The sequence below is a fragment of the Myotis myotis genome, unplaced genomic scaffold, assembly GCF_014108235.1.
Source record: "Myotis myotis isolate mMyoMyo1 unplaced genomic scaffold, mMyoMyo1.p scaffold_m19_p_1, whole genome shotgun sequence".
In the NCBI taxonomy this organism is placed as follows: domain Eukaryota; kingdom Metazoa; phylum Chordata; class Mammalia; order Chiroptera; family Vespertilionidae; genus Myotis; species Myotis myotis.
Genome location: NW_023416313.1, coordinates 51,447,289 through 51,472,822, shown reverse-complemented (window position 1 = coordinate 51,472,822; position 25,534 = coordinate 51,447,289). Strand labels below are relative to the sequence as shown.

The 25,534-nt window shown below is 40.7% G+C and overlaps 2 protein-coding genes across 6 annotated transcripts in view; one reads left to right on the top strand and one right to left on the bottom strand.

Annotated features, from left to right (window-relative positions):
- The window catches only part of BMP2K (BMP2 inducible kinase), a 141,978-nt gene that overhangs the window by 34,608 nt on the left and 81,836 nt on the right, over window positions 1-25,534 (bottom strand). For 4 of the 5 annotated variants that reach the window (XM_036337399.1, XM_036337403.1, XM_036337408.1 and 1 more), the window contains exons 8-12: window positions 16,389-16,492; window positions 13,574-13,653; window positions 9,535-9,695; window positions 1,529-1,713; window positions 416-514 (exon numbers count right to left, since the gene is read on the bottom strand). In XM_036337399.1, coding sequence (XP_036193292.1) covers window positions 416-514; window positions 1,529-1,713; window positions 9,535-9,695; window positions 13,574-13,653; window positions 16,389-16,492 — 629 coding nt within the window. The remainder of the gene's footprint in view (window positions 1-415; window positions 515-1,528; window positions 1,714-9,534; window positions 9,696-13,573; window positions 13,654-16,388; window positions 16,493-25,534) is intronic. The other variant, XM_036337400.1, reaches the window with a different exon arrangement.
- PAQR3 (progestin and adipoQ receptor family member 3) overlaps window positions 1-25,534 on the top strand; it is a 93,396-nt gene that overhangs the window by 58,844 nt on the left and 9,018 nt on the right. The gene's annotated exons all lie outside the window — the stretch shown is intronic.

Below are 25,534 nucleotides of genomic sequence, written 5' to 3'. Positions count from 1 at the left end.
AGGCTGGCCATCCTGGAGGAACTGCAGGAGGGCTCCAAGGGCATGTCCGGCCCATCTCACTCAGTCCCAATCAGCCAGACCCCAGCAGCAAGCTAACCTACCAGTCGGAGCACCTGCCCCCTGGTGGTGAGTGCACGTCATAGCAACTGGACGACCGGTCGACTGTCTGCCCTCTGGTGGTCAGTGCACGGCATAGCGAACAGTTGAGCAGCCTTAGCATATCATTAGCATACTATGCTTTAATTGGTTGAATGGCCCACCAGACACTTAGCATATTAGGCTTTTATTATACAGGATGTATAATTAACTAACTTGAATTGATTTTGAAATAATTAAATTCTGAATAATGCCACTCACACTGTGAATTCCAACAGCATATTCAGAGAGAAATCTCCAGAGATTATGTAACACTTACCATTGCAGGATACTGTGGTGCAGAAGGCTGTGGCTGATATACTGAGTGCATTAAAAACTGTTGCTGCAGTATCTGTTGCTGCTGCATTGCATGTTGATACTACAAGGAGAAAAGTAAACAAGTTCATCAATATTACTCATGCCTTTTTTGTGCCACAGTCTTTCTTTTTACATGCTGATCTTACCGTAACAATAACTGGGATACTCAGAAGTCCAAACACCAATGTAAAATAGCTATAGTAATTACAACTTATATATGTTTATTGGAAATGGCTTCAGAATTATCAATGAAACATAATGGATTCGACCAAAATCATTTCTAGCACAGTTTAAGGATGTTGGGATGAAACCTAAACACATTTACCAGTTGATGGAGACCCTGAAGTTACTTGTATCCAGAACTCATTACATTCAATTCCCAAGCTCCTCTTATCTCCCCCACTTCAATTACATCTTCTAGCCATCACCTACTTAACTATCCTCCACTCTGGGTCTATCAGTCAAGACCAGAGAAGGGAGGCACCCCTGAGAAGTGCCATTCATATAACTGGCTCAAAAATATTTCAGGAAATGATGAAAGGATAATGGTGACAGTCATTAAATTTAAAATAGTATAGTGAAACTAGAACTTTGCAGGTTCTGATGAGGCAAAGCACAGTACAGAACTTAAGGTCATTTTTAGTTCTCTAAATGCCTCCTCCCTCCACCATCCATAAACACACCAAGCAAAAATACAAAAACAAAACCTTATGACAATGTTACTTCTCTAAGCTTAATATCACCTTTCCAGCAATAACGTAATTATAGTTTACGTATCTGAACTCAAAATATAACTAAAAAAATATTTATCATAGACTGCAGTGTTTATTCATGATGTCAAATGACTAGATATTCTTTGCCTTATAAAGCCATGATGCAACTATTTCAACAGAGTATTCTTAGGTAGTTCATGAATGCAAATAAAATACATATTCCTTAGTAGTCAGAAAATTAAGCAAAATGTTTACCTGGATCTAGAGTTCAAGGTGCCCATGATAAGAAAAGGAATTCACTGATATTCAAAGCTGCATGCATTTCCCAACACTACTTTCACGTCTAGTAACAAAGGAACTACCTGCTGCATATAAGCTTCTTGCTGCTGCTGCTGCTGCTGCTGAGGATGGCGAGGCTGTAAATGAAGTTGCTGCAATCTCCAGTCTCCCTGCTGTAGTTGCTGAAGGACTCTGTTTTGCTGCGGAGGCTGCTGAGGAGGCCCCTGACCCAGTAAATTCTCAGGGCTGACTCCAGGTCTCAGTGCTGCTAAAAGGAGTTTCCAGAAACTTACATTAACATACTCATGAATTTAAAAAAAAAAATGGGTGTATTTCAAAACACTAATTCAATAATCCTTTAACCAAGGCATTTATATCCTTACTAGAGGCCCGGTGCACAAAAATTTGTGCACTCGGCGGGGAGGGGGGTCCCTCAGCCCGGCCTGTGCCCTCTCGCAGTCTGGGACCCCTCGGGAGATAACGACCTGCTGGCTTAGGCCTGCTCCCGGGTGGCAGAGGGCAGGCCCAATCCCTAGGTGCAGCCCCTGGTTGGGCTCAGAGCAGGGCTGATTGGGGAGTTGGGGCGCCGCCCCCTGTCATGCACAGAGCAGGGCGGATTGGGAGGTTATGGCTCTACCCCATCACACACAGAGCAAGGCCTGTGGGGGTGGCGGGGGGGTGTTGGGGCATCGCCCTCTATCACCCACAGAGCAGGGCCGATCAGGGGGTTGGGGTGCCGCCACTCTCACACTCAGGGCAGGGCCGATGGGGAGGTTATGGCTCTACCCTGTCACACACAGAGCAGGGCCCGTGGCGGGGGGGGGTGGGGGGGGGGAGGTTGGGGTGCCGCACCCTGTCACACACAGAGCAGGGCCGATCAGGGGGTTTGGGTGCTGCCCCCTGTCACGCTGATCCCAGTGCCGGGAGGCCTCGCGGCTCTGCTGATCCCGGTGCTGGGAGGCATATTACCCTTTTACTATATAGCATAGAGGCCTGGTGCACGGGTGGGTGCCGGCTGGTTTGCCCTGAAGGGTGTCCTGGATCAGGGTGGGGGTCCCCACTGGGGTGCCTGGCCAGCCTGGGTGAGGGGATGATGGCTGTTTGTAGCTGGTCACACACCCTTTAGGGTGGGGGTCCTCACTGGGGTGCCTGACCAGTCTGGGTGAGGGGCTGAGGGCTGTTTTTAGGCTGGGGGTGACTGAAGCTCCCAACCGCTCCTTTTTTCCTTTTTTTTTTTTTATTCTGGGCCAGCTTTAGCTTGAGGCTTGGCTCCAGCTCTTAAGCCTCCGCTGCTGAAAGTAGGTTTCTGGCCTTTGCTTACAATGTTGCGATTCTGCTGGCTGAAGTCCGGCGGTATTCGTTACAATGTTTCTTAAACTGCCGGCCTAGAGGCCTGCAGCCGCAGGCGGGGAACGTTGGAGTCCTCCCTCACTGAGGCAAGCAAGCCTCATGTTAGTTTCAAGCTGCCTGGCTGCCAGCCGCCATCTTGGCTGACCGTTAATTTGCATATCTCGCTGATTAGCCAATGAAAAGGGTAGCGGTTGTACGCCAATTACCATGTTTCTCTTTTATTAGTGTAGATTTTATAATATAGAAACTTCCATAAGCACATAGTCTCAAGGGATTATTTACTCTAAATCTATGTACCCACAAAAGTTAATTCTGTCAGCTGCAATGCTGAACAAGTCAACATCTTAGAAGCACTTCATCTTTCTTATTTCATCTCTCCGTGAACAAAGCAGCCATGTCAGTTTCTTCTGTATTACTCAACTCTGTCATGCACTGATATAAGCCTGTGTCTTTGCCAAAATGATTCTCTCCACCTAGAATGTCACTTTCCACCTACTACAATTCTTATCCTTAAACTTTTTTAACTCAAATCTCTCTTCCTTGTTCCTTCATCTAACACTTCTACTCAGTTTATAACTCAGTTTCATGCCTTGCACATATTAACTGTTTAATGGCTATGTCCTAACTAGGGCTGCAGAGGGATGAGGTGATGACTTATTTATCTCTTAGCATCCCAAAGAACCTTTTACACAACAGATTAATAAATGCTACTGTAATGAATGTATTAACACTGTCTCCTAAATGGATATTTATTTATAAGCTTCATAAATTTTACTCTAGGACTATCCTATGAATAAACTTTTAAAATCAATGAAAAAGATACACACAACACCAGAAAAAAAAATGAAATACACTATAATTTCTATATTCTCTGCCAATGAGTGACCATAAATTCAAATGCAACTCTTTAATCCTAAGGGGAAAAAGGAGAAACAGTTAAAGGAGAGAAAGAAGGGTCCTTTTCCATCAACATTAATATCTTTGAACCTCTCCAGGCCTGAAGTATGACACCTCTGTGACAATAGCTTTTTCTAATTCTTCCAAGTATAAGAAACTGCTTGTTCATTTTAATTACTCCTGAAAATATTATAAAACATAAGAAAATTAAAACCGTAATTGCAGAACAGACATAACCACCATTATTAGCCTTTAAGTATATTTGTTTCTAGTTGGAAGAGTATTAAAAAGTTAAGCTCCTCAGGTATACATTCTTCTTGTAGCCCTGATGTCTAGGGGAAGAATAGTGGTGGCTGGGTTTGGTAAAACCCAGTCACAAACCAATGATGATCATGCGATATTTCATGAGGTTCACCTCTTATGTCACAAACTGTGACCTTTTTTAGTGTCATCAAGCTAAACAGAGCTTCTTGGTTCTCAAGACAAGGGCACGGAGCACCAGAGAACTCCCAAACAACATTGCAACAAGCACACAAGAAAACAATGCTTTCAAGTACATCATTAAATCCTCCTACCATATTCCCCATCTTGCAAATGATGAAACTAAGGCTCAAAGAAATTAAGTGAATTAACAAGTGAAGTTAAAGACAAATGATAAGTTAGAAGAAAATATTTATAATACCTTTGACAAAGAGCTAATATTCAAAATACATAAAAATAAAACCTTCAGAGCAATAAAAATAAAGACAATCTTCTTTCAAAATTGCAAAAATAAATCACAGAAGAAAAATGGCCAGTAAACACATGAAAGAGTACTATTAATCAGGAATATCTATACTAATAAAAGGGTAATATGCTAATTAGACCGGACGTATTCCAGATGTCCATCCTGACAAATCAGGGGCCTCGCCAGGCTGCAAATGGCCATCAGCCCCTCGCCCAGGCTTGTCCAGGCCTGCCCCACCCCCTGAGAGGATCCTTACCCTGATCAGGGGTGTGGCCAGCCTGCAAACCACCCCAGCCCCTCGCCCAGGCCGGCACCGCCCCCAGCAGGGACCCCCACCCTGATGGGGACATGGCCGGCCTGCAAACCCCTGGCAGCCCCTCGCCCAGGCTAGCCCTGAACCCCAGTGGGGACATCCCCTACCACCCCAATTGGAGGTGTGGCTGGCCTGTAAAGTGCTCCAGGCCGCTCGCCCAGGCCAGCCCTGCCCCCCAAGGGGATGCCCAACCTGATCTGGGGCCCCGTTCAGGGCAGACCAGCTAGCCCCCACCCATGCACCAGGTCTCTATGTATACTAATAAAGGGTAATATGCTAATTAGACCAGAGGTCCTTCCAGATAAAGCCATGGTGGCAGGGCCAAGGCAGAGGCAGTTGGGGTGATCAGGCGGCAGGGGAGAGCAGGTAGGGGGATCAGGCCAGCAGAGGAAGGCAGTCAGGGTGATCAGGCTGGCAGGGGAGCACAGTTAGGGGGATCAGGCCAGCAGGGGAAGGCAGTTAGGGTGATCAGGCTGGCAGAGGAGAGCAGTTAGGGGGATCAGGCCAGCAGGGGAGAGCAGTTAGGGCAATCAGGCCAGCAGGGGAGAGTAGTTAGGGGGATCAGGCAGGCAGGGGAGAGCAGTTAGGGATCAGGCTGGCAGGCAAGCAGTTAGGAGCCAGCGGTCCTGGATTGCAAGAGGGATGTCCCGGATTGGAGAGGGTGCAGGCTGGGCTGAGGGACACCTCCTCCCGTGCACGAATTTCGTGCACCAGGCCTCTAGGTTAAATACAACCAAAAAGTTTCACCTATCAATGGGGAAACATCTTTAAAAACTGATACTACCAACTGTTGACAAGAATAGGAATGAAAGGACACTCACACTGTTGACGGTAGTGTAAATTTTTGAAGTCTTTTCAGATAGCAACTTGGCATTATCTAACAAATTTTAATTAAGCATATTTTTTAACATCTTCCTCAGAAAAGTGTTCTGACATGTAAATCAAAAGTCTGCTATAAGAATGTTCATCCCAATACTAATAAGAGCAAATGCGGGCTACACACTGAACTGCTGCAAGTTTATTCCAAGAAGAAAAAGAATGGAGACTTTTTACATTTTTCTCTGATTATTGCTGTACTGTCTCAATATTTTAAAAGAATAGATCCGTCTGTTACTTTTTGCACACATGGGGAAAACAGTATTATTTTTCCAGCTTAGGCTAGAAGCACATGGGATAAACGCTGCCCTACATGGAAGGCAGCAGGCCTGGCACTCACAGCGAGGTCTTGTTTCCCAGATGAACATAAGCAATTCCACTCAACACCAACACCAGACAAAGCCCTCTGTGACCACGGTGGATCAGGACAACAAGACCACTCCATGACCATGCCTCGGCACTGACAAAATCAGGAACTCTGCCCATACCACAGAGTGGCCGAACCCTCCCTATCCTGCCTAACATGAGGAGGGCTGCTTCTTCAGCTGAGGCTTTGGCCTCCCTCCTCCTATTTATGAAGACACCTAATGATATCACCCCCTTCCTAACTCCTTCCATTCAGAGCAAAGCCCCACTTCCTTATAACCTCCCCAAAACTACCTAAAACAAGCCTAGATCCGTTAATAAGGCTTTTCAAATACCACTTTACTGAGGCACTCCCACAGATCCCCATGGCATATGAGTAATAAACCCATTTGTCCAACTACAAGTGTGATGCTGGTAGCCTTCGCCTGAAGGGCATTAATACATAATTGACTAATAGGATCTCCAACCCAAAAAAGTAAAAAGAGAAAAATTAACACACTGAATGTTTACTATGAAACATAATTTTCCTAGATATCATTCATACACCTTTGTTATTTACTCCTTATGACAGGAAAAAGTTGTGATTCCCATTTTATAAAAGAGAACAGTGAGATTAAGAAATGGTAAAATGAGAATTGGACAGGAGAACCAAGATGGCGGCATAGGTTAACGCCGGAGTTTGCTGCCCTAAACAACTACTTCAAAAGTGAAACTAAAAAACGGAACGGACATCACCCAGAACCACAGGAACGCTGGCTGAGTGGAAGTCCTACAACTAGGAGGAAAGAGAAACGCATACGGACACTCAGAGGAAGCGCAGTGCTGAAGTCAAATTCTGAGGTGCGGAGTGCGTGGAGCGGGCTGGCGGCGGAGGGCGCGGTTGGCGTTTTCAATCGGGAGGGAGTCGCAGACTCTGAGCTCCAGATACAGGCGAGTCTTTAGGGACCCAGACTCAAACGGGAGAAGCGGGACTGTCTGGTTTCGGTCAGAGCGAGTGCAGCTTTCTCTCCGAGCTTTGCAGCGGGTGCTGGGACTCAGAGAGGCAGAGCCCCTGGGGACAGGACTGAGAGCCGCCATAACTGCTCTCTCCGGCCCACCCTATTGATCCTGTGCGACCCGCCCTGCCCAAGCCCTGCACACAGGCATTTGCCGGATAGCCTCAGGCAAAGGCTAGATTAGCACCTCCCTAGAGGACAGAAGTTCTCTCACTGCAGACACAGCTGATCCTCATAGCCACTTGGCCTGGAGGTCAAACCCTCCCTGGTATTAGCTACAACAATCAAAGTTTAACTATAAGACTGCGCACAAAGACCACTAGGGGGTGCACCAAGGAAGCATAACAAAATGCGGAGACAAAGAAACAGGACAAAATTGTCAATGGAAGATATAGAGTTCAGAACCACACTTTTAAGGTCTCTCAAGAACTGTTTAGAAGCCGCCGATAAACTTAATGAGATCTACAAGAAAACTAATGAGACCCTCGATGTTATATTGGGGAACCAACTAGAAATTAAGCATACACCGACTGAAATAAAGAATATTATACAGACTCCCGACAGCAGACCAGAGGAGCCCAAGGATCAAGTCAATGATTTGAAATGCGAGGAAGCAAAAAACACCCAACCGGAAAAGCAAAATGAAAAAAGAATACAAAAATGAGAGGATAGTGTAAGGAGCCTCTGGGACAGCTTCAAGCGTACCAACATCAGAATTATAGGGGTGCCAGAAGATGAGAGAGAGCAAGATATTGAAAACCTATTTGAAGAAATAATGACAGAAAACTTCCCCCACCTGGTGAAAGAAATGGACTTACAGGTCCAAGAAGCGCGGAGAACCCCAAACAAAAGGAATCCAAAGAGGACCACACCAAGACACATCATAATTAAAATGCTAAGAGCAAAAGATAAAGAGAGAATCTTAAAAACAGCAAGAGAAAGAAACTCAGTTACCTACAAGGGAATACCCATACGACTATCAGCTGATTTCTCAACAGAAACTTTGCAGGCCAGAAGGGAGTGGCAAGAAATATTCAAAGTGATGAATACCAAGAACCTACAACCAAGATTACTTTATCCAGCAAAGCTATCATTCAGAATTGAAGGTCAGATAAAGAGCTTCACAGATAAGGAAAAGCTAAAGGAGTTCATCACCACCAAACCAGGATTATATGAAATGCTGAAAGGTATCCTTTAAGAAGAGGAAGAGGAAGAAAAAGGTAAAGATACAAATTATGAACAACAAATATGCATCTATCAACAAGTGAATCTAAGAACCAAGTGAATAAATAATCTGATGAACAGAATGAACTGGTGATTATAATAGAATCAGGGACATAGAAAGGGAATGGACTGACGATTCTTGGGGGGGAAAGGGGTGTGGGAGATGCGGGAAGAGACTGGACAAAAATCATGCACCTATGGATGAGGACAGTGGGTGGGGAGTGAGGGCGGAGGGTGGGGCGGGAACTGGGAGGAGGGGAGTTATGGGGGGAAAAAAAGAAGAACAAATGTAATAATCTGAACAATAAAGATTTAATTAAAAAAAAAAAAAAAAAATTGGACACAAAGGCTTTCAAATTCCCCTATTTTTCCCTCCCCTCTTCCATAAAGTACTCTATCTAGTATACGTGATCACCACAGAGATATGCAGCAATACGTCAGGTAACATAAACATTACCTTCCCTAAGCATTTATTTTACTTCATAATAATAACAGTATTTAATAGTTAACATTTATTAAGGACATATTATGTGACAGGCATTATATTAAACAGTCATTTAATCCTCACAACAATCCTATGAGAAATATTAGCATTTTACTAACATATAGTACTAAAAAATGGGGGGGGCTCAGATGCGGGTTCATGAGCTTTAAAATATGGGATCTTAACCATTAGAGTAATCTAACTTAGAACATCTGAACATAAAAAAAACACACACATATATCATGAAGTAAAGTGCCAGAGAGGGTTTCCTTGAGATGGGCCTTCAAGTTCAATCCCCAAACCTCTGACAGAACAAGTTTACTCTCTAATATTAGGGATATTTCCTTGGGGGAGGGGGAGATATTTTTTTAAAAAAATCCTGTACTGATTCATAATGCTTAGAGGATATTTTATATTAGAAAAACAATTTTTCTCAAAACCAGATGACATGACAAATTTCTATGCTGTACTGTCCACACAGTCCAAGACAGACCCTGTGGCCAAGGCTCTAGATCAGTGCAAAGACATAGAACTTTGTGAGGCTAGAGTTCCAACTTCCTCCTTCCCAATACAATACAGGATTTTTATATTCCTGAACTTTATCATCAACCTCAAACCCGACTAGTTGATGACACTAAGGATAAACAAATTGTGGGCTTTGTATACCATACTTTTGTATGTCCTACAACTTTAGGAAAATAATTAGTTGAGTTTATTAACATCAGTAGAAAGTTTCTTAAAGCATTATGTTATCTGCTTCACAACAGTAAGTCTGAAGTAATTTATACGCCTAGGAAATCAAAGGTGTGTTTACGTTAACTATAAATTAATTCTTACGTTGGCAGGGCTATTATTACCTTTTGATCTGTGGTTACTGAATTCCCCAAGCAAAGGGACTTTAACAGGTGTTGCTGAACTCTGAATGGTCAGCACACTGGGGGTGGCAGTAGTAGAGTTGGCCTTTGGTCTTTGTCTTGGTGCAATTGAGGTTTCTGTTGGTCCAATGGAGTCTGTTATTCTACAAGAGAAGAATACATTTCATTCCAAATATTGGGATTATTTATAATTCACTCTCTGTTCTATAAAGCATCTATTTCAACAGATGCACTTTAATTATTATTACAATCATGTTAGAGTTCTTGGCTCCTTCCTAAGTCTCACTCACAAGTTTTAAATGTTTACTGTGCTATGCTGGTGTGGCTCAGTAGTTGATCATTGACCTATGAACCAGGAGGTCACAGTTCAATTCCTGGTAAGGGCGTACCCCCTGGTTGCAGGCTCAATCCCCAGTGGGGGACCTGTAGAGGCAGCGGATCAATGATTGATATTTCTATCTCTCTTTCCCTCTCCCTTCCTCTCTGAAATCAATAAAAATATACTTTAAAAAATAAATAAATGTTTACTGAAGATAGGAAAGTAAGATAAGCCTAACCATTTCCTTTAAACCAGTGTGCAACCATTCACAGTCTGCCTCTGAAACTCGCAGGAAAAGAATATAAGATTGCTCTTAAGGAGATAAAATAAAGGAAATAAACAAACCTTGTCCTAAGGTTTTAGACAAAATTGAGAGCCCCCTCTCTGAACCAACCAGAGAAATACAAATAAGAAACAACAGTAACAGTCTTCCTTAGCTTGGACTCTAAGAAAGAAGAGACTGCACCCTAGGACACATAGTAACAAAAGAAGCCAAAACTTTTAACAAATGGAGCTACCTGCTCACATTTAACTTCTTGAATCTTAAACTTTGCTTTTCTTAAAACTGAATGGAAATTACATAAAACTTTCCCACTAGGACTCAGGTTAGACCACAGACATGGGCAGTCCAGTAGCAATCATAATTTTAAAAGCAAAAGACAATAAATATAATTTAAGAAAACACAGGTATTTGCTCTTCTCTTTCAGAAAACCCCAGGAAAAATCTTTAACTTGCATACTTACTAACTTTGCTTTCTATAAATTCAGTACAAAAACTCAATTTTTAATAGCTCACTCTTCAACAAGATTGCATTAAAATCTCTTTACCAAGTTTCATGAGCATATTTTCAAATGATTTAACAGTTAACATTGTGCATATACATGATTTATGGAGTGCACATCTGCTGCGGTAGATCCGGTCCTGTCTGCCGGAATTGCACAGACCCAATTCTCTTATGAGCCACAAGAGGGAGCCACGGGCACAACTATCTTTCTAAGAAGGAGGTTCAAGTATTTGAGAAAATCGCAGAAAGACACTGTATGTGTGCTGTTTCCTAATATAATATTTATGTTTTAGATGAGATGGGGATGGTCAAAGTCATATGAAAACTGAACTAAAAAGCAATAAAAGGTCATGTATACATATAACCAACTAGATCTTATTTTATAATAAATCAAATATTTATTAAGTTCAAATGATGGATGTGGCACTAAACCCAATATTGTACTCCCTACACTCAAGTAATTTAGAGAACATATTATATACACTCTTTCTGTTTATCCATTCTTTATTAACAGACCTCATCGCCCTGTTCCTATTCTAAATCTCTCTCTAAAGTTCTGAAGACTTCGTGTAGTGCTTCCTCATTTATTTTACCAATGTACCAATATCTAATATACAATTACTGATATCCAGCAAACACAGCATACTACCCTGTCTTCAAAGAATCCATAGTATACCTAGGGAGATACAGCACGTGTTCATGAAAATGTACTAAAATATAACAGCAAACATCGTCACTGTCACACTAGTGCTGTCAACAGTTTCATGGAGGAGTCATTAATTCTAACTTTAACCTAAATTGGCCTGAGAAGGCTTCAACTAGGAAATGGAGATAAAAATAAATATATCAATATGATTTTATTAGGTAGGGAAAAGAAGCAAAACATTGTGTGTGAGGAAATGGGAAGAAAACCTAGACAGCCAGGCAAAGTGAAGACACACACACACACCTGCCTGAAATGGAAGACTGAGTCACTACTGGTAGCAAAGCTGCTGTACCGCTTCATCTGCATAATGCAATAGACACAAAATGTTCCGCGTGCTTTCCTTCTTATCCTTCCTCTTATCATCTGAATAATCCTAAAACATAGTTTCTCTCCTCTTAAAATCCTTCAGCACAAGAGATTCTCAGACTCTTAATCTTTAAGGTGTCACATAAGTTTCCAAGAGGAGATGCAGGGGGTTTTTAAGGAGTAAAGCAGAGTGCCAGAGATTGAAGCAGGGCAGATGTATAATATTCATAAAAGTTTAAAACATGCAATTAGTGATACTAGCTGTTTAAAGACTTCTCCACCCCACCTCACCCCCACAAATATGCCTGCCTTTTACATAGGAAAAAGACTAACTTATTTTTATGACTAGATTAATACACATTTAGTTTTTTTTCAAGCTCTGAAACTATCAATATAAAGTAAATTTACAAATAAACTCTTTTTAATATACATTAGGTATAGTCTAACATATTATGAATAGCACTGTTAATTTAGCGGTTAACTATTTCATTTGCTTATAATAGTACTAGAGGCCAGTGCACAGGATTTGTGCACTGGTGGAGGGCATGGCCTGTGGGGATCGTCTGCTGTGGGAGCACAGCACATCCCGGTCAGCCAAGCGGTGCTCCCACTGTGGGAGCGCATTGACCACCAGGGGGAAGCTCCTGCGTTGAGCATCTGCCCCCTGGTGGTCAGTGCGCATCATAGCAATTGGTGGACTGGTCGATCTGGTCGTTCCGCCATTTGGTCACTGGGCTTTTATTATATAGGATACCTATAACTTGTGTCCTAGTGAAGATATTCAAAGCATCATTCTTATTCAGTTGACTCATGCTTTACAAAGCTATATCTACTTCCTTAAAGATTTAATAATTAACCAAATAACTATTTAAAAAACATAGGTAACAATAAAATTCAATGGACAAAATTCATAATTCCCATTTGACTATAACAGCAGTTGCTAACTACAGCTATGTCACAGACAGAACACAGTGTTGATCACGCTGAATTCCTATGGGTTAGATGTAATTTTACTCCTTCATCTCTTCCTGAAGAGTATTTTAAAATTCAAGTAAATGAAGATATTTTTTGAGTGATGCCGTATTTTTTAAAAAACTAAGTCATTCCCAAATGACACTAACAATTTATAAATAATAGATTATTCAGAACACATCTCACAACCAAGTGCCAAATAGAACTGACTGCAAGAATTCACTGCTTTAAACGCCAAAGGCCAAATTTCTCAGCAAGACATATAAATAAAGTTGCTCCTGACTGACATTTACCTAGCTCTTCAGCTTCATTCCCACCACTCCCGTATCCATCCCCCATATTCCAGTATACACTTCCCACCCGTACGTGTCCCCTATGAACCAGCCTTACAGTCTCACAAAGGCCACTCTTCTTACCTGAAAGTACCTATCATATCAGGTGATGGACTATATTATTCATCCTTTGAGCAGCAGCTCAGCAACCCCCACCCCCAGGGAAAGGACTGGGTTCTTTCTATGCTCCTGTTTTCTCTGCTCCCCATCTTTCCCTTCCTCCACGCATAAAGTTGCCTGATATCTATCAGGATGGAATTGTTCACTTGTCTATCTTCATTAGAATGTGAACTCTTTGAAAATAAACACTGCTTCCTTTGTGTTTCTAGTATTTATATCTTGCATATAATAGGTACATGACAAATATATTTTATGTCAAATAAAATACTTTGTATCAGTAAAAATACAACATAAAAAAGCTGTGACTAAGAAATCTCCTCAAAGGTAACATTATCTAAACTCTATACCACATGTAAGAAGGAACACAACATTTTTATGTAGGCTTAGATGATATTTAATTAATTACATTTGCTAGGATTAAAAACGAGAAATATTCCCCTTTTCAAAAAGCCTTTGCAAATGTCAGCACAACTTCGCTTACCTTGCTTTTATTTGGCTTTTCCTAGAAGCTGCTTCACTAGCAGTCATGGGTTCAGGAAGAGCTGAAGGAATAGAAGAATTCTGGGAAGAAAAATAAAACTTGTCATTTTAGTTTTCATTTTAATTGCAGACAGCTTTACTTAAAGGCTATCAATATATTCTTAAATTTTAAATGTACTGTCTGGAAGATACTATTATTTTCACCCTGGAGAGCTACAAATTGTTCACATACATTTGCCAGATCTAACCTGCAAACATCAGCACGTTACACAAATGTCATTTTCATGTTCATGTGCCACAGAAACTCTTCAAAAGTAAACAGAACAATATCACTGTATCCACTTTATAAGTGGGCAAATCTTGGCTAAAAAGAAGAACTACATTATACTTGTAAATCAATGGCTATTTTACACTTTGGGGAAAAAAACACCAAACATATGGAAAGGTGCTGTTTCTACATAGAGGAAACATTTTCATGACATTGCATGTAAACTCTAAAACACAAGAGCATTTGTTTAAGTTCTATGTATGTTTAGCTTATTGCAGGTACTCAAATGTTTATTGAATGAAAAGCTAACTTCCCTCTTTTTCTTAGTGGAGTAGATTAAGTTATACATAAAGGAAGATAGACAAGAAAATGAGGCCAAAATGATTGTTACAAAGCTGAGAATAGCTTAAAATCAGAGATGATTCTGGGCCTTTATCAAAGTTATCAGAAACCTGCCATACACAGTTAATCTGACATAATTAAGTACAGTGTGCAGACACACAATATAACTCAAAGCCTTTCCATGATATTAGCTATTACTAACTCAGCACTTTCCATGGACTAGGCACTGAGTTTACATTTATTATTTGTAATCCTCATAACTACTATCCTTGTTTTACAGAAAAGGCAAAAACATTAAGTAACTTCCCAAAATACAGTTGGCCTTCCATATCCATGGGTCCCACATCTGCAGATTCAACAAACTTTGAATCAAAAACACTACTCAGGAAAAAAAAAAATGTTACATTGTTGACGTGTAATATGTAGGTAGGCCTATGATGGCTGTATCTCTACTAACATGTACAGACATTTTTTTCTTGTCATTATTCCCTAAACAATACAGTATAATAACTATTTACATACTGCTTACCTTAGGTATTACTGGTATCTAGAGATGATTTAAAATACACGGGGGTGGGGAGTGGGAGGAGGGGGGAGGGGAGTAGGTTATATATGCAAATACTACACCATCTATAATAATAAAAGGGTAATATGCTAATTAGACTAGACGTCCTTCCAGGCGTCATTCCGGATGCCCTTTCAGACAAAAACTGGGGCCTGAGTGAAGCCCGGGTCCCGGGCGCTTGCAGGCTGCCAGAGGGAAGCAAGCCTGGGTCCCCAGTGCCTGCGGGCAGCCAGAGGGAAGCAGCCCAGGTCCCGGATGCTAGAGTGAAGCTGGTGCCGGCAGATGGGGGAAGGAAGGCCTACTCTTGCACGAATTTTCATGCATCGGGCCCTCTAGTCCTATCTAATAAAGAGGGAATATGCTAATTGACCCTCACACTATTGCAAAGATGGCGGCACCCACAGCCAATAAGGATGAAAATATGCTAATTGACTGTCCCGACCTCAAAGATGGCAGTGACCACAGCCAATAAGGAGGGAATATGCTAACTGACTGCCCCACCCTCAAAGATGGTGGTGTCCACAGCCACAAAATGGCCGGCAGGGGAGGGCAGTTGTGAGTGATGAGGCCAAAAGGGGAGGGCAGTTAGAGGCAATCAGGCCAGCAGAGGAGGGCAGTTGGGGGGCAACCAGACCAGCAGGGGAGAGCAGTTGGAGGCGATCAGGCCGGCAGGGAAGCAGTTAGGCATCGATCAAGCTGGCAGGGGAGTGGTTAGGGGATGATCAGGCTGGCAGGCAGAGGCAGTTAGGGGCAATCATGCAGGCGAGTGATTGGGAGCCAGCAGTCCCAGATTGTGAGAGGGATGTCCGACTGCCCCCAAGGTGTCCTAGATTGGAGCGGGTACAGGCTGGGCTGAGGGACACCCCCCGCCCCAGTGCACAAATTTTGTGCACCGGGCCTCTAGTCTATAATAAGAAAAGCGTAATATGGTAATTAGACCAGACATCCTTCTGGACGACCTTCCAGGTGAAGCTGGGGCTGTGAGGGAAGCCAGGGTCCTGGGTGCCAGAGGGAAGCCGGTTCTGGCAGCCAGGGGAAGGAAGGCCTACTCTTACACGCATTTCGTGCATCAGGCCTCTAGTTTTATATAAGGGACTTCAGCACTGCAGATTTTGGTACCTGGGGGAGTCCTAGAAGCAATCCCCTGTGGATACTGAGGGATGACTATACAAAATCAGTCACTGAAAAAGACAGGTCTCTCCATTTACAATGTCTATCCTCTCTGCACCAAACTTTCTCAGTGTACAGAGTGCTTAGTTTCTCAGTAATTTTTCATAACACTCCTAATCTCCCCCCCCCACAAAAAAAAAATCTAACAGTCCTGTTTTTTTAATAGTTTGGCCAAAACACCTTAATTATTGTTTGTGCTGTGTCAGACAGATGTCACTGTTTCTCTCTCAAAAATGCGAAATATCATGCAGTGCCTTCAAGTCTACTATAGCTTCCTAGAGCACTTCAATACCCAATCTGGCAACTGTGGTTTTGTAACAAAAATACTGATCACAAACACTATTAGACTACTGGTCATAAAACAAAGAACTCTGAAAGTGTGTATGTGTATATACATAAACATCCCCCGCCCCCACACACACACATAATAAATGGATTTTAAATTCATATCCCATTTAAAAAATTACTTACATTGATATTGGAGACGGGACAGTCCTTTTTGGCAAATTTAAATGCAAAATAGGACACTTGAAATATATCAGGTCTACGCTCTGGATCTGGTTCAAGCATGAATCCTGCAAGAATAGGTTAAAATGTTAAGAAGTTTCACTGAACAAAGAAAGTAGATAGGAGTACATTAAAAGGAATATGTGTGTGTGTGTCTGTGTCTGTGTGTGTGTGTGTGTGTGTGTGTGTGTGTAGATAGACAGATACCTTTTTTTCCATTCTAAGGTTAGTGATGAATCAAGCAAATATTAACATTTATAGAAAATATAAAAATTGTTATTTATATATGAACTTAAAGCAGTATCACAAGCTAAAGACAACTCAGTCATAAAACAGGTCTGTACCAGAAGCATAATTAACAAATATAAATATTCTTTTGAGAAAATTAAACAAAAGTGAGTTTAGTGAACACTGGGAAATTATTCATGAAAATTCTAGGGCCATATAAGGGGTCCTTAATATCACTATTATATAAAATACCTCTACTAAATTTTAAGTAATCCCAAATCACTGAGAAAAGACTAAATTGTGTGCATTAAAAAGTAGTACAGGGTTGACAGTATAGTTTTCCAAAAACATGCTTTCTCCCCATACTCATAGTAAGAGTATTTACCACAGTTCTGTATCTCAACATATTCTACACACAATGTTCACTCTATTATAAAGAGATTTCACACCAACCTTACAGCATTGCTTGAAATGCCTGACCTTTTTTCTAACCAAAATGACCATACCATTTATCTGTTAATTTACAATTTCACAAGAAAGTTGGCATTTATACTCAACTCATTTCTTTAACTGAGAAATTCATATTTTGTTAAAACTCTCCATGTTCTAACTCTGATTTATTAACGAATTATAAGTTCTTAAAATGTTTAAATCATTTTAAATCTATTTGGAATCTAAGATTTACAATATTAATTAGATAATATTCTGAAATTTGCTAGTAAGATTATATTCAGAGGTCATAGTATATAAATAGCTAAATTAAAATTATAAATCAAAATTAATTTAATTTTTCTTTCACATTTAAGTAATTTTTAAAAAAATTTTTACTACATCTCACACAGCATGATAAACTTATTTTGATTAAAAAACACACTTGTTTGGCAAGTAATAGCATAAATTTAGCAGAAATTTATTTGGGAAATTATGAACTCAGTTTTAAAATATTCTACACGAGCCCAGCCAGGTGTGGCTCAGTGACTGAGCGTTGACCCAGGAACCAAGAGATCACTGGTTCAATTCCAGGTCAGGGCATATGCCCGGGTTGCAGGTTCAATCCCCAGTGTGGGGCATGCAGGAGGCAGCCAATCAATGATTTTCTCATTACTGATGTTTCTATCTCTCTCATCCTCTCCTTTCCTCTCCGAAATCAATAAAAATATATATTAAAAAACAATCCTACACGTAACTTGATTTTATGTACTGGAAAACACTAACATGTATAACTTATAGAATTTATTTTTTATTATATTATAACCACTGTTAGATGGAAATAACTAAAAACATTTAATTCTAATATTAATTGGAATATATTCAACCTCATTCTTGAAAAGATTTTAAGAATCTACAAGATTTATTTTATCCTTCAAAATCATATTTTATCATGATACCAACAGATATTAAATGTTTTAAAAGTAGCAGCAGTGCGTGACATAGGAATACATTTAAATAGACTTCTAACAATAAATGTTTATTCAAATAATTTTTTAAACAAATCACAATAAACTTATCAAGTTCACAAACTTAAGATTCTACTTTTCTAACAATTAAGTTTAACTTTTAAAATCTAATTTTAAATATTTATTCCTATAAAGGACTTGAAGTGGCATACAACCTCTAAATATTTTAAAATATATGGAAATTAGGACTAATGGAAAAGTAATGGCTGAGAGACCCAAAATATCAACAACAAAAAACACAACAAATGCACCAGGATGATGATGGCCATAAAGAAATTGATATGATTTGATCTTATAAATATAGGCCACAAATTCAGCTCTCTACCTTCTTGCTGTCAAGACAAATAGGGCAACATGATCCATTCCATAAATCAGTGTCTTTAACATAAAAATAAACCAGGTGCTAAGAAAAAGCAAACAATAAATGCTCCTTTGGGTCTTTCTAAAGCTGGCTCCCACTGAGTGAACACTGCCCTTAAAGAACTGCAGTGAGTGACACTGGGTAATGTCTTATACGCTCCTTCCATGTGGGCCAGTGACAAAACATCTACATGCTGTTAGGTAAAAACAAAATTCTATAGGGGTAGAGAACAGTACGGTATGAGAATATACTTCTCTGCCTATCTGGATCTGGAGAAAGCTTTTTAAGTATCTAGGGAGAAATAAAATGATATGTTAGGCAATCCTACATATTTTTTTTTCTTTCATAGAAAGTGAGAAGCACTAAGGGAAATAAATTAATTTGAGATTTTAGGTTCTCTAACAAATCCTATATAATAAAAGTCTAATATGCAAATTGACCAAACAGCAGAACGACCAGTTGCTACGACACGCACTGACCACCTGGGGGCAGATGCTCAACGCAGGAGCTGCCCCCTGTGGTCAGTGCGGGAGCGCCGCTCAGCCAGAAGCCGGGCTCATGGCTGCCAAGCACAGCGGTGATGGCGGGATCCTCTCCCGCCTCCGCAGCACCACTAAGGAACAGTGAGCCGAGTAGTAAGGAGCAAGGGGTCCCAGACTGCGAGAGGGCACAGGCCAGGCTGAGGGACCCCCCTCCCCCCATGCATGAATTTCGTGCACCGGACCTCTTGTATTTGTATAAGTAATTGTATATCTCAAGTTAAGCATAGCACAACATCCTCTAATGTGCAGTTGGCTAGGCTGTGGGTAGAAATGATATCGTCTTATAAGCAAAGGAAAGGACCAGTTCAGTCCCTGGCTCATGTTTTCACATGGGAATACATCTCTGTGGGAGCCAGTTTAGTTTGTCTAACTGTACCCATCTCATTTATGTGATATAAAATCAGTTTAAAAGGTAGTGACTAGCATTTATTTTAATAAAGTAGAAAATATTAAGTACACTAATTTGGTATAAGCAATGTTTCATGAAACTTATTCCACGTGTATGTGTGCCAGGTCATAACTAAAATGTATTTATTACTGTGGATCACAAACTCCTTGAAAACCACTATGCTAGGGAACACTCCCTATATAACTCATTCCTCTCTAAGGGAGAGCAATTTGTGCTAAGAAAAAGTGGGGGGAGGGAGGGAAAGCACATGCCCATATCTGCTGCTCTTTCAGAACAGTTTACTCTCAGGACATATATATTCTATGCAAACCCATGTTTTGCAAGTGGCCTGCTTCTGTGGAAGAAGTCTAAGGTTTCCAGCCTATGACTGGTTTTGAGTAAACCTGGGGCCTGAACACAAATGAAGAGGCCCATTTGGCATCAGGTCTAAATTTCATTTTGCAATCTACTTTATTTACTGATGCTGACAGTTTTATCTGAAGAGCTCCTGTATCCCATCTCTGATTTGGTTCTAAATTCAAAGCATGATAACACTGAAAAGCACAGGTAGGAAATGGCTACATTTTTATCTCTGAATACTTTTATACTGGATAGTACCAGCCATTAAAAAAGAAATAAACTCAAAAAAGCATCATTAAGCATTTAATTTAAATAATATAATTTTCAAACTATCCAAAGGAATGTACTGCAAAATATACTCCTAGACTACTGAATAATATAATCTGAAGTTGCATAGTATCTACAGAGAAATAAAACCATCCATCAGGCCATCCTATATATATATATATATATATATTTCATAGATCAGCTCTACTCCAGCTAAACACTGAGGCATATCTGCCAAGAAAGAAAACTTCAGTTTAATTTTAAGTATAGTTGGTCCAAAGCCATCTGCTCTCACAATAATGAAACCTCAATTCTAGTATTTTTCTTAACTCCCACTTCATGGCAATTAAACTGCATCATTCACAAAAACATGCTCTTGAGGGGAAGGAGTGAATTAAGGAATCCATGTGTCCAGTTCATCTAAGAAATTAAGTTTTAAAGAGAAAAAGAAGCAGAGAAGCTAAAATACAGCCTTGTTTATTAATTAAAGTGATCGTGTGAACCACCATGAGAACATTCCCAGTGCCCGATTCCACTGCAAATGTAAGAGTGACTTCTAAAAAGGTGTCCGCATAGACAGGAAAGGCTTTTTCTCTGCTCCTTTTAATTGGGTGGATCTTTCTGCTGACACAAACCCCATTAATACAACCTGAGAAGACAATATAGTCTCAGCATAAAAGGCAGTGTATGCTTACCCATCACAGTATTTCCAAGTGATGTAGAAGACATATCTGATTAAATAACACTTATCTGAGGCAGCTGAATTATGTTTGTATTTATTTTGCACTGGAAAGTAGAACTACCATGCATATTCCAACAAAAAGAGCAGCAAAAGGAGCTGCTGCTGCTGTAGCAGTGGTGAAGTTAAATTATGGTTTAATTAAAGGCTCAAGCCAAAATTAAATAAAGGAGTTCGAATTCAAGTTACACAAAACCATGGCTCCAAGCATAGCCTATGTCAAAGTTACTAGTATACCAGCATTTTTGATATAACAGCACATTTAATAGGAAAAGACTTTGGATACAAGTATCAAAAGGATGTTCCTACTTAAAATTTAATTTTTTCCTTCCAAAAAGACACTTTTCTTTTTCTTTGCCACAGACTGCCACTTATTATGGTAATTTACCTGAAAAGAGAAATACCCACTCTCATTTTGCAACCAAAAGTACTTCAAGCATTAACTTGTTGTTTTTATCTGTTAATCTATGGAGATTATTATAGAAACTTACATGTTAGGCATATGTGTCCTATATATTAAATTCTGTGGACTAGTGAAGTGAAACCTATTTTAACAGCCATAATAAATGTGTTCAATCATAATTAAATCATTAAATGGCACCATAAATATATAAGCACAGTATAGTTGGGATAGTCCTGGTAGCTGTCCCTAAAAGTTATAATCAGAGCCCTCTTTTTACATCTCCCCAGGTGGTAACCCAGAGGAAATCCTATCTTAATCTTTGGTTTCTTTTCAAAGATACATTAAAATTTCTGACTTTTTTTTTAAAAAAAAAAGGAGAAAAGAGAAGGTAAGGGTGCATATAAAACAAGATTAGCCATGAGTGGGTACCCACAAAAGCATCACTGTACTGTGCTGCCTCTATTTTTTAAATTTTCATAATAAATTTTAAGTATATTATAACAAGCCACTTCCTGGTTTCCCACAGAAAGCATTAAAATAAATTTATTTATTCTCAAAAAGATAAAAAAATAACAAGTGCTGATGAGAATGTGGGAAAAAAGGAAATCCTTGTGCACTTTGATGGAAATGTAAATTGGCACAGGAGGAGAAACTAAGATGGCGGCATAGATAAACACCGGGAAATTGCCGCCTCCCACAACAATTGAAAAATACCGCAAAGGACAGAGCAGACATCATCCAGAACAACAGGAAGCCTGGCTGAGTGTAAATTCTACAACTAGAAGGAAAGAAAAGCACGCTGAGAGCCAGAGGAGCTGCGGAGGTGAAGTGCAGAGGTACGGCAGCTCGTGCACACACGCGGAAAGGGGGTGGCACCTGAGGACGCGGCTGTCTTTTTGAATCACAAGCTCCCGACTGCTCTGAACTCCGGTTCCGGGAAGTCTCTGGGGACCCAGGACTCATATGGGGAGAAGCTGGTCTGTCGGGCAGCGGGCGAACTTGAGGGCGGCTTTCCCTCAGAGGTGCTTGCAGCAATTTATCGGGTCACTGAGACGCGCGACTCCGGGGGGAGAATCAGCCATAGCTGCTTTCTCCGCCCTTTGACTCCCTGAGACCCTGCCCCGCCCAGGCTGCGGCAGAGGCTTTTGCATGTGAATGTACCTAACTGCAGCCGAGCCAGGCAGACCCGGAACTTCCAAGAGAAGGCCCAAGGCCCCGCAGCAGCTTGCATTGCTTCACAGCTGAGCCTCTTCCTGGCTCCTGCTGTGTGGCCTCAGGCAGAGGCTGAATTAGCACCTCCTTAGATCCAGGAGCCACTGTACCCAGTGGTCAGAGGGGGACCATCCAGATTGCAACTCCTCAGATCCATAAGGGACGCACTCAGGGAGCAGACTCAGTGAGCACCAAAGCCCCACTGAAGCAAGTCTTGCCCCAGAAGGGTGTCTTCAGCACAGAAGTTCTCCCACTTCAGACACAGCTGATTCTCACAGCCAATAGGCCTGGAGGTCAATTCCTCCCAGTGATCCTACAACAACCAAGGCACCAAGAGTGCACCAAGAGTGTCCACCTCAGGTAACTGGGGAGGCTGAGCCACTGGGCCCTACAGGACACCTGGCACGCAGGGCCACTCTATCAACACAGGGAAGCAGCCAAAATGCGGAGACAAAGAAACAGGTCACAAATGGCAGAAATGGAGGAAACCAAACGAGTGGATATAGAGTTCAAGGCCACATTTATAAGGTTTTTCAAGAATTTTATGGAAACCGCCGATAAATTTAATGAATCCCTCAATAAGTATAGTGAGACCATGGAGGACATGAAAAAGGACCAACTAGAAATTAAGCATACACTGACTGAAATAAAGAATAATCTACAGAGATCCAACAGCAGACAAGAGGATCCCAAGAATCAAGTCAAAGATTTGAAATACAAAGAAACAAAAAATACCCAACCGAAAAAGAAAAAAGAAAAGAGATTCCAAAAATATGAAGATAGTGTAAGGAGCCTCTGGGACAACTTCAAGCGTACCAACACCAGAATTATAGGGGTACCAGAAGGAGAGAGAGGGCAAGATATTGAAAACCTTTTTGAAGAAATAATGACAGAAAACTTCCCCTACCTGGTGAAAGAAATGGACTTACAAGTCCAGGAAGCGCAGAGAACCCCAAACAAAAGGAATCCAAGGAGGACCACACCAAGACACATCATAATTAAAATGCCAAGAGCAAAAGATAAAGAGAGAATCTTAAAAGCAGCAAGAGAAAGACAGTCAGTTACCTACAAGGGAGTACCCATACGACTGTCAGCTGATTTCTCAACAGAAACCATGCAGGCCAGAAGAGAGTGGCAAGAAATATTCAAAGTGATGAATAGCAAGAACCTGCAACCAAGATTACTTTATCCAGCAAAGCTATCATTCAGAATAGAAGGTCAGATAAAGAGCTTCAAGGATAAGAAAAAGCTAAAGGAGTTCATCACCACCAAACCAGCATTATATGAAATGCTGAAAGGTATTCTTTAAGAAGAGGAAGAAGGAAAAGGAACTCTTACCATTTGCCACAGCATGGATGGAACTGGAGAGCGGATAAATACCACAGGATCTCACTCATTTGTGGAATATAATGAACAACATAAACTGATGAACAAGGACTGATCCAGAGAAGGAGAGGCATTGATTGGACTGTCGGGCCTTGGAGGGAAAGTAGGGGAGGGGAGGGGTAAGGGGGAAAGATCAACCAAAGGACTTATATGCAAGCATATAGGCCTAACCAATGGACACGGACAACGGGGGGGTGAGGGCATGAGCGGGGGGGGGGGGGGGGGTTAGAGGGTAACGTGGGGACAAGGACACATATGTAATATCTTAATCAATAAAAAATATATTAAAAAAAAATTGGCACAGGAAATGTATATTGGAAAACAGTATAAAGGCCCCTCAAAAACTTAAAAATAGAACTACTATGTAATCCTTCAATGCTACTTCCAGATATGCATTGGAAGAAACACAAACACTGACTGGAAAAAATATATGCACCCCCATGTTACTGCAGCATTATTTACAATAGCCACAACATGGAAGCAACCTAAGCGTCCATTGATGGATAAATGGATAAAGAAAATGTTATACACACACACCGAGGAATATTATTCAGCCATAAAAAGAAAGTAAATTGTGCCATTTGAGACACCAGGGGGGGAACACAAGAGCATTATACAGGGTAAAAGAAGTCAGACAGAGGAAAGACAAATACCTATGATCTCACTTGTATGTGGGATCTTTAAAAAAGCCCACAAAACTCGTAGATACAGAGAACAGATTGATTGTTGCGAGAGGTGGGGGCTGGGGTATGCGTGAGGGTACAAACTTCTAGTTATAATATAAATAAGTCCCGGGGATGCAATGTACAGTATGCTGACTATAGTTAACAACACTACTGTATTTTAAAAGTTGCCAAGAGAGATGTTAAAAGGTCTCAGAAAAAGGGAAAAACAATGTGTAACTATGTGAAGTGATAGGTGCTAACTAGAATTATTGTGGTAATCATTTCACACTATACAGGTTGTCCCCAAAAAATATATACACACTTTGAACAATTATAAAGGTAGTGTTTATTAAATACATTTCCTTTTCAATATGTAATAGAATCAGCTGTTAAAGTGTGTATACATATTTTTGGGACACCCTGTATACATATACCAAATCATTATGTGTATACCTAAACTTAATACATTATATGTTAATTAAAAAAATAAATTTAAACCTAATAGATAAGCTGCTAAGAGCTGAGATCCAGAACCATAAAGCAACAATATGTTAGCAAACCCAAAAGCAATAAAAAAAAAAAGCTTTCCTTGCTGCTCATTATGATTCATTACATTACTGCATAAAATAAGAGATAAGAAAAATAATTAGCCGAAGCTGGTTTGGCTCAGTGGATGGAGCGTCAGCCTGCGGACTAAAGGATCCCGGGTTCGATTCCGGTCAGGGGCATGTACCTGGGTTGCAGGCACTTCCCCAGTGGGGGATGTGCAAGAGGCATCTGATCAATGTTTCTCTCTCATCGATGTTTCTGGCTCTCTGTCTCTCTCCTTTCCTCTCTGTGAAAAATTGGTGAAATATATTTAAAAAAAGAAAAAAAGAAAAGTAATTAGTTATATTCTGGAATATATTATAATTTATGGTAGGCCTTTGATAAATCCACCATTAACCTGCAAAACCAACTTCTGCTTTGAAGCATCCAAAGAAATCTCTGCAGGAAAAGGATACACTATTGAGTATCTGACAGCAGATGCCCTAATCCTTACCCAGAAAATCAGAAATCAGGTTAGCTCAGGAAGATTTACATAGGTTTCAGTAGTACTGGC